This window comes from Tinamus guttatus, unplaced genomic scaffold (assembly GCF_059628265.1).
Source record: "Tinamus guttatus ecotype Peru unplaced genomic scaffold, ASM5962826v1 Tinamus_guttatus_pri_ptg000639l, whole genome shotgun sequence".
In the NCBI taxonomy this organism is placed as follows: Eukaryota; Metazoa; Chordata; class Aves; order Tinamiformes; family Tinamidae; genus Tinamus; species Tinamus guttatus.
This window is the reverse complement of record NW_028289173.1, coordinates 3,007,274-3,017,500: the sequence shown is the minus strand read 5'-3', so window position 1 is coordinate 3,017,500 and position 10,227 is coordinate 3,007,274. Positions and strand designations below refer to the sequence as shown.

Sequence of the window (10,227 nt, the reverse complement as noted above, 5' to 3'; positions counted from 1 at the left end):
CCCTGGCACAGAACCTTTTACATCCATAAGTGCCATGAAGCACCACACTGCACAAATTCAAAGCAGGGTAAGGTTTTTTGGGTAACTGCCTGGCTAGGCTTCTTCTTCCTTACTACTCTGCACAGGTGAAAGGGGTTCAGAGAGATGGCCCCAACCTCCTCCTGGCCCTGCGCGCTGGCCCTGTTGACTTACATCGTGTAGGAAGCAACTTGGGGCATGTGAACTTTCATCTGACTGCAATACAGGAGGGTTCAGTTGGTGCCTGACTGCTTTTTGGCGGATCAGATACATCCATGAGCTGTGTTTTACTTAGGAAAAAGAAATGTAACTTTCAGAAACTTTACACATCCACAGACCATGTTAATGTACAGCTGCCTATTGAAACTAATAACCTGGGCTCCACATAGTAGTTGCTTGTTCATGAATAGAGTGAAATCATCATTTATAGCTTGTTATGATGCTTAAAATTAGCCGGGGGGACTCACTGTGGGCAGCGTGCATCACATTAAGCCCTCCATCTTCTGTCCATAGCAGCTAAGCCTTCCCAAAAGGAAGACTGTTGCCAGCTACAGAAATTTCCAAAACATCTCACATCACACCTGACAGCTAAAACAGACTTCTCTTTTCCCCTCCTTCCGAACAAAATTATAAGATTGCCAGGCTTTGATAAAAGGAACAAATAATGACATGAAATAAAATCATTTCATTCTTTTACAGTCTTTTTACGGCTCTTTCCGAGAAGAATTTCTTGCTTTTCTTTGGGAAAACAAGCTTCAAGCGTATAAACGGATCCCTACGCGTTTCTCCTCTTTGTGGCAAAGCAAAGGGACGTGCTGGGCGCAAGACGAGCGGGCGCAGCAGCGCGCGGGTGCTGAACCCGCAGCACCTCGTCCCCCCGGGGGTCCCTGAGCGGGGCTGAGGCGGCCGGGCTCACCCTGCGGCCTCCGGCCTGGTCTGCGCCGGGCGCTGCCGGTGCCGCCGCCCGGGCAGGCCGCCGCCCTGGGGCCCGCGTTCACCCTCACCCCTAGCCAGGGCAGCAGCCACCACCAGCCTCACCGCCCTGGAAAATGCCCGTTTTGAAACGTAGGGAAATACTGAAAACGCTGAAAGCTTCACGTGGGCATTGGGTAAGATCTTAATTCTTAGTCAGTGCTGAAACACTGGGTCCTTTCATCTCCTTCCCTCTCGTCACAAGCTTCTTACTAGTAAATATCACAAAGGAAAACTAGGTTTCCTTCTTTATGGAGGTTTTTCAGAGAAAGAAATCTGTAACTCTTCAAATTCTTTCTCATGCCAAAGTCAGGAAACCATCAATTAAGCAATTTTTTCTTTCCCAACCAGGAAAACTATTAGTTAGACTTCTTCAGCTGAAAAGCTCCAAATGTTTTAGCACAGAACAGTAAAAGGTGATGACAAGGCTTGATGGCCAGAGCCAGTGCGCTCCCCTCCAGTGATCACAGGTACCCGCGGGCCTATTTATCAGTGCCCATGAGCACCCCCAGCTGGGAACCTCTCTGTGTGGCAGCTGGTTACAGCAGTCGCTCCTCCAGGACGCGAGAAGGCGCCTGCAAGCTTCTGGGTTGGGGGTTTGCTTTGCTTTGCTTTATAAAAATGGCTGAAATGTACTGTAAAATCACCCGGATCTTTTCACTTAGCAAGGGTGGGTAATATTAGCAAAACCTGTTTGCAAAATAAGGAAAATTTATTTTCTTCGAAACCATGCTGGACTGGATGGCCCAACAGATGAATTTTACATTATCACCCAAAAAGTCACATATCAAATAGTCACTCCCGGGAATGTTCAAAAAAAGGAAAATGCTTTGGAAGAAGAATGAAGAATTCAATGAATTAGAAGAAGGTTGGACTGAAAGACTTCATTCATTTCTAGTTTTACATCCAAAATGGAAGTATCAGGACACTTCTATTTATTCCATAACAGCAAGAAATAAGTTTTCTCTGGAGCATAGAGAACACGAATATCTCATTCATTTTTCATGGCTGCTTTTCTTTCAGAGTTCAGTCCTGCCTTCCAATCGCCTTGCATGTAGTCTTGTTACTCTAGGCTGCACGTGTTACTAGCATTTAATTTTCCAAAATTCATGCTGGCTTATGGAAATGCATGGGACACACACACCTGAGACACTTGTATTTTTACTACAAAGTTGTTATTTAAAAATACATTTCTGAAGTATGGTATCCGCCAGCATTATTTGACAAAAAAATACCAGATGTATTTAGGCTGCTGGTAAATAATAATGGATATTTACTTATTCATTAAAAGGTGCTCTCAAGTTGAAATCATTACACAGCTTTTCCAAAAAATGAAAATGAGCTGGAGTTATCCCTGTCAATTATACCATGCCATAAAATTACTAGTTTTGTGACGGATACATTTTCTGTGCAGACTTGCAGCATTCTAAATAATGGCTTTCTAAAAAAAAACAGCAGCTTTTTAGATCTCTACATCTATGTCCACCACTAACAACAGCGATTATATATTCCGTCCACAAAGATATCTATCTGAGAAACTACAGGCACATTTCTGGCAGGAGGTGTATTGACTTAAGAGTGTGCCAAGATTTCTAGTCCAAAGTTGCCCCTAGTTGTTTAAGACACTTGAAAGCTTTTACTTGTCTAGTGTTAATTATTGTTAGTCCATATTGAAAACACTAACACTCTTAACACTCACCCCATAAAACACATGAAAACATGTAAAAACAACCTTAGTAAAACACTCGTATTATTAGCAACCTTCCCAGAAAATGTTTTGTTACGCAAATCCCAGGTCAGCAAGCATTTGGGATCTAAGGAACTTCAGGTGCATGGACAATCCCATTTAAATGAACGGGATTACCCATGTGCAAAGAGTCTTTTCTGAGGCAACTCAGCATTTAAAAACCACAAGGAAGATTAGGTAATTATGTAACAACTGCCAATTAAGGCTTTCTCCAGTATGCTTGTATGCAGAATAAAAGGGTGTATCAGATGGAATTCTTCTTAATGAGGAAGTCTTATTTATTATAAAACGAATATTGTATAGTAATTATGCTGTCCTGGCAACAAGTTCTAAAGGAGAGTTGAGTGAATCTTTCATATAAAAAAATTTCTAAAACCAGAGTTGTGTTGGTAAAATTCAACCTCATTGACGAACGACTTCTTAGTGATTTTATTTTTTTTAAGTATGCATGTAGCTTAAATATGCAATACTAAAACATTTCTGTAGCTCCCGCTTTTCCCAATTTACACAGAAGCAATATAATTAACAATGTAACAGAAATTAGAGACCAGCATCATTATTATTGCAGATGTTTTCACCTCATCCCCAACCACACTGTCTCCTATCTACAATAAAGATGTAGCTAAAGATTTATCCTGCCAATAAGATATAGTTATAGGTCCCATGAAGATTACTGACACTTAAGTATCAAATATGCACCGGCCTTGGACTTAGCAGATAACATGCCAGTTTTGAGACACATTCAAGTTGACAATATATCAGTATCACAGCTCCAATAATAGTAAAAAATATCTTGGAGGAATTTTTGAGCTAAATCTTCCACTTCTGAGTTAGCTACTAAGCTACTAAATGGTAATGACTATAATGGACTATTTGTGTTTTGTTTTGTTTTGTTTTTCCAGAAATGTATAGAAATTTTCCTACAAGGCTTTTTTTTTAAAAAAAGTTTCTGTGATTTTCAACTGCATAGTGTTTTTCCTTTAAACTCAGATTGCTTTTTTAAAAAAAGAAAAAGAAAAACAAAACAAAAGGTGCTCTATGGCAATCTTCTTACGAATTATGCTTGTTTTCCCTATCTGCACATACAAGCACTGCAGCAGCCTCCATGACACCTTCCTTTTGTGCATTAATAAAAAAAATAGTTATGTGTTACGGAAAGCTACGGAGAATAAGCTGCAGTAGTCCAGTGGCTCACTAAATTGCAAATGTTCCCCTCTCAGACTTATCGCGATGTTTGTCACCAAAAGTACTTTGCTGAGAAGTTTATTAAAAGAGCACCATTTTCTCAGGGTGTATTGTATTTTAGCATTTTTTTCAAGCACCCTTTTGAACTTATTTCAATTTTCTGTTTTTGATGATAGTCATGCTGACAACTTTTTTTGGTCCATCAAACTCTGTAGTACAATTACATGAATTTACTTTTAATAAATTACCATCTTTGCATATATCAGTCAAACCATGAAGACTAAACACTTGCAAATAAAATGCATTATTAATTTAATTGTCACAGCCTATTTAGCTAGCTTCTATTAGTATTTGCTATAATATGCAATGTATCAGAGGGCAGAATCAAATTCAAAACATAAAGAATAAACTGATTATATTGTCCTAGAGAAATTAAAATGTAGCAAGCTTGCAAAATTATAGTCAAGGCATTAATGTTTTAAATAGGTAAGAAAACTACATAACTTAATTTGGAATATGTTTATACCCGAAGTGATGGCTGAACATGCTGATGGTTCCTAAAGCCATTAAAAGGCAACAAACTCTCTCATCATAGGAAAGGAAAGGTTGAGAAGAAAGCAGCAGTGGTCTGGTGTTTTCAGCGTGGGAGAGCAGCACCCGAAACCTGGCCAGCACCAGCAAGATGCTGCGACAGGATCGTACGGTTGTTGTACTCCTGTCACTGCTCCTTGATTTTGCTGTGCATTACACTGAAGTGCCAGCTAGAAAAGCACTGCGGACAAGAAATGTTCCAAGGCAGAACGAGGAAGCTCCGAAGGAGCAGCACGAAGGCACCCAACATCCCCAGCCTTGGCTGCCCGGGCAGCCCGAGGGCACCCCCCGAGCCGGCTCCTCTGCTGAGCCGGGAAAGCAGCTCCCTGCGCCCGCGACCGGCTCCGAGGGAGCCCCCGATCCCGACGGCCCCTCCCAGCGCCATGCGGGGCGACGAGTCAAAAACCCTTCGAGGAACACGGAGGGAAAAGGGCAAACAGAAACACCTGAGATGTATTCGGACAAACAAAAAAAGCCAGCAACAAGGGGTCTGGATTATAGCATCGTGCTTGTTTAGGAACTCATTTTAAGACAACGATTGCTAAAAATATACCCCCCAGGCTCAGATAGGATACTTGGATATCTATTGTGTGCATCCCTTATTGCACACATATTCAACCAGGGTGACACAAATTATCTTTATGTTGTATTTATGATGATTATACAGTAAGTACCCCCGTGTAAAAGAACATATTTGTATTGAGCTCTTCCAGCTTCCAGAGCAAAACATTTTTCATAATTGCTGTGCTACAACAAAAGATACCCAACATGTACTTTAATATATCTGAACTGCTAGTGTTGTTCCTATGCATTATTGTATGTTTTAGATTAAATAGAAAATCTCAATACTCTTTAAATAACCACGTGTTAAGACAATTTCATTTAAGCAGTTTGCAGAGGAAATCTCATTAAAAGTATAAGCAGCACTTAAATATGTAGTTCATCATACATAAGGTGCACACAGTGTGTTAATTTAAAACTCTCTTGTTAGATGACTCAGTGAGTTAAGTGCGATGAGCTCATGGGGAAAGGGTTTAACCCACTACCTCTTCTCATGCCTTTAACAGGAACTGAACACTGAAGTTTGAATTCCAGGGTAGGAAGTAATCCTTGAATCACTGTCAGTGCTCAGTGACGAACCCGCAGGTAGGATACATCTATTCAGAGAGAATAGGAGATGTTTTGGCTACACAGAAAACATCAAGTTGCACATTAGCCCTCACATGGAATGAAATAGCTGAGCCCCAGCTCAGTTACTAAATGTGAGGCAAATGCTGGCTATCTGCAGATAAGATGGTCCTGGATTGGTTGTAAAACATTTTAAACTAGAAAAAAAATACGTTGCTGTTAAAAAAAAAATCTGAAATTAAATAACTATACAGATTCAAAAAATGTAGATTGGTCAAACACCAGATCTCTCTGTTCCTGCCCAAAAACATCAAGAGAAGTTCGTTTTTGAGTCCTCTGTGCCTTTGACTCTGGCAATCACCATAAATCTCAGTAGTCATGTTACGAAACGTGATATTTTATAAACCAGAGATCATCAATGCCCGCAAGAAAAAAAAGAAAAAAATAATTTATTTTGTTCTTGGAGAGACCAGTAAAGCTACTGAAATTTTGAGAACAATGTTACCTGCCCAAAACTAACCCCAAAAGTTGTAAATACTACAGTGTTTGCACACGATTGCTTTCTAGAGTAATCTTGACGCACAGCCATTTCACAAGGACTGTGCTGGCTGTGGTTCAGCAGAGCATTTAAGTTAGCTAGTTCCTTCTGCAGTTAGAGTTGAGCTAAAACTCCAGGTGACTTCACTCTGAGCATGCTAAATATTCCAGCTAAGTTCTGTGTGTATGAGCTGAGGCAAAATAAGAAGACTTTATTTACCTTTCTTTCGGTGTGCCAACTCTATGCTTGCCCAGTAGATGAGTATTCAGATGTTTCTTCATCACAAAGGCCACCCTACCAAACAATCAAACAAAACAAGATGATTATTTTATTAATACATATTTTAAATAATATATTTAAAAATAAGTTAATAAATAATTTTCAACATATTTTATAAATATATTTAATATATTGAAAATTACCATATATTTTGGCTAGATAACATTTTCTCATGTTAGAAACTAGTAGTTTTAGTTATGCCTTTGAATTTAAGTTTAGTGGGCCCATTCTGCAACCCTTCATCTTAGAAGTAGTTCCATGTTTTCAATGAGAATGCTACATAAGTACAGTAAGCTTAAATAAGTGCTCGTGTCTGGTCAGGCTTCAGTGCATTAATTATTTTAAGAGCGATACATGAAGAGAAATTAGGAGCCTTAGTTACTTTAGGATTTGTTTATGTGAAAAGGGACCTGAAAAGGTGAAACACATGTTTGTGATGACATTTTGAGCAGGAATATCGTTGAAACAGACAAGACATTCTTTGAGATATCAACAGCAACAACAAAATACATACTACCTAGCTTTATGTCTCTACCAAACAAAACATAGTTAATTAATTTTGGTGAAATATGTGGTGAAACAGATAGCAGCCTATCAAGTACCATTCTTCTGCTGATAAGACCATAAAATCATTTTAATTATATCATGTGACTGCTTCAAACAATTTAGATATCAGACTGACACTGCAAACTAAAATGGTTCTCTCGATAAGCAAAAATTTTACTGCTGTAACTTTCAGTGTGAAAAGGGCTTGCAAACATTTTTGTTAATTATGTATTACAGCTGTCCTTCATAAAGTTAATTACTAATAGCTGAAAGGCAATAGAATCTATTTGCATATGTACATGAAAGGCATGACATATGCAAAAATATGATTTTAATTAGCATTCCATGATATGAAGGGCTACAAATCAAACTGGCATGTTATAAGATTTTTAACATTAAACGCTGAATTCATCTGGACGTGTTTGCAGTAACGGACAATGGAAGGACTGTAAAACACATTACATCGTGGCATACATGAGCCACAAAATCCAAGAGAGAGTCCTTTTCCTTTACAAATATGTTAATGGAGCTTCTCCATGTCTGATCTACTTTTGGCATTTTCCTGTTAGAACAGAGACTCTCTTTTGTGCCTCCTTTGGAGTGTAAGAATATAATTCTGTCTTACTTAAGCAAAAGCAATTTATGACTTTTTCAAAAAGATATTAAAAATACCTTAAATGCTTTTTCCTACACATGGATGGCATCGTAATCATTAGACCCCTGAATAATCTTTCGCGCTGTCATCATCCTTACTATGCAAGTGTCATCAAAACCACAGTATGTATGGAAAATAATTGTAAAAAAATAATATTTTGTGTTCTAATAACAGTCCAAGACATTCAAAATTTACTGCTGTTGCTTTTTGGCAGAAATAAGAGCCAGTCCTACACCACTGTGAGGTCCACCTAGAAGATTTTAAATTAATAACAGTTGTGTTTTCTGTCAGAAAATCTCTACACTCCTCTCGCCTTTCCCCATAACAAAAACAAAGACACAGATATTAACTTGAAAGAATAATGTGTAATCAAAATTGCAAAGGCATTGCTTGCTATTTGCCTGGAGCAGGGTCTCCATAGCACACAGGGTACAAAGCTCCTGACAGGCTACACGGTATTTCTAGGGAAATTTTGGCTTTCAAGCCCGTATGCCAGAAGGTCCCACACCGGAGCCAGCGTTCCCGATCCCACGCGTCTGTGGCGGATACACATGGAAACACGTCCTCACAAAAATCAAAGACAAGTCCATGTTAAAAATACAAAGCAATTAATCCCGCCCTGGCTGCCTTGTATCTGTCTCCCTTGTTTTGGAGTAACCTTTTTGCTGCTTCTGTACAGCCCAAGCAAAATGGTGAAACGAAAACGGAGACAGACTCGGTAAGTTTCCCTGCACCCACTGACATTTTAACCTTCTAATGCAGTGCTTGATGACTTGATACTGAAGAGCGCTCTATGCCTCTGTGCAGCTTGAGAGTGCTCTGCACAGTTCAGAAATACTTCCACTTTACAGAATCCACCCGTAAAGACGAAAAGAATTGTGATTTTCATAAGAAGTTGAGAATGAGGTATGAAAATACAACCAAATAGAATAAATAGAGAAGGGCCTTACTTCAGGCAATGATTGGTTTCTACTTAGAATTGAGAAGTCTCAACGCCTTGATTTAGATAACCTGAAAAAAATGCAGCTGTGGAAAGTATTTGTCTGTGGTTACCCAACTACTACAGGGGACTTAGGGGAAAGGTGGTGCAATTTGCTGGATTTAAAAACAAACACAAAACATATCTTCAGTACATTAGGTAATTCTGGATCTCCAAGCACTTATTTAATAGTTTAAAAACAACTGGTTTGCCTCTATTGGTTTGGACTATTTATTCCTAGGATATTGCCAGAACTGGAGAGCTAAACCACATGACTTACAAGGGTCATTTCAAATGAATCTTAAGGAGAGTCTATCTGGCACCAAGAAGAATCCAAAGGGTAAATGTTTTTGAGACACATTGCTCTAAAACAACTTGAAATCAACAGGAATTTTTCCACCAGCTGCACTCAGCACTGATTTGAGCTTCCCTCAATTTCTAATATCTTAATTCTAGCTGAAACGGAAATGCTCAATGCTACAAATTACCTGGTTTTGGAAACACATAAAAAGGGGTTATGAAACGCCTGTAACTGCCGTCTTCTTACTCTTTCCAGTTCCTGCAAGCCAGGCCAGGATAGAGGTCTAAAATCACCTTAATAAAATCCGTCCTGTACCGCAAGTGTCTCAAAGCTCCTTGAGCAGAAATCCCCATCCCAAAGGCGCGGGCGGCGCTCGGTGCTCTCAGGGAGGAGCCCCGGGAGGCCCCTTGGGGAGCCGGCGGGAACCTGCTCGTTGGCTCCCGCAGGGACCCTCAGCCAGGCTGGCTCCAAACCCGCCATGTCCCCCACCACGTGCGCTCTGTGTTCAAGCTTCAGGATAAATTAAAAACAAGCTGAAGAACGAGAGAGCTTAAAAATAGCATGCACACTCCCCGTGGACATTTTTTTTCACATAAGCTACAAATAAAAATAACTCTCAATAGTAAATATATGAGCACCTTTCCCAAAATAAGCTTACAGAATACTCTGCCTTCAGTTTAGAAGAGCTGTGCCTTTCTGGGAACATGTCCACTCATATTCAATGGAAGTCTTCAAACTGTATTTGGACTCACTCTGAGAAAGTCTGCAACTGATTTAGGAGCCTCTAAAGACTTGTCTTCAGCTATAAAAGCATACTTCAATGTACAAAAGAAACACAGTGACTTCTAATTCTGGGAATAAAGAAACATATTGGACAATCTTGACTTCCGCTTTTTATTTTAGTGTAATACAAGTTCTTCCGCATGTACCATGTTTATCGTCACAGTACCCAAGCAGCACGAATAATCTGTCATGGATTGTCTGTTCCCTCGTCTTCTCTGCAGGGAGAGGACTGCGCTCTGTGAAGTGTTTTAGCTTGAGAGGGCGAAAGACTCCAGCTTTTATTATGGTTTGATCCATGGAAGCATTTTATATTGTTACTTGAGTGAAAAGCCAAGTTAAAAAAAAAAAAAAACTACCAAACCAGAAACCAAAACAAGGGTTCTAGACTGTCAGATCATGAGATCTGTGCTAGACTCTCATTTCCTGGGAGTTTCATGTTCAGCTGCAGCCTAGTTCCAAGGAAGGAGCTACATCTCCTCTCTACCAAAAAGTCACTTGAATGCAT

At 39.7% G+C, this 10,227-nt stretch overlaps 1 protein-coding gene across 1 annotated transcript in view; it reads right to left on the bottom strand.

Annotated features, from left to right (window-relative positions):
- Positions 1 to 10,227, bottom strand: part of ZNF407 (zinc finger protein 407) — a 317,252-nt gene that overhangs the window by 183,789 nt on the left and 123,236 nt on the right. The window contains exon 4 of the mRNA XM_088535667.1: positions 6,399 to 6,473. Within this exon, the coding sequence (XP_088391793.1) occupies positions 6,399 to 6,473 (75 nt within the window). The remainder of the gene's footprint in view (positions 1 to 6,398; positions 6,474 to 10,227) is intronic.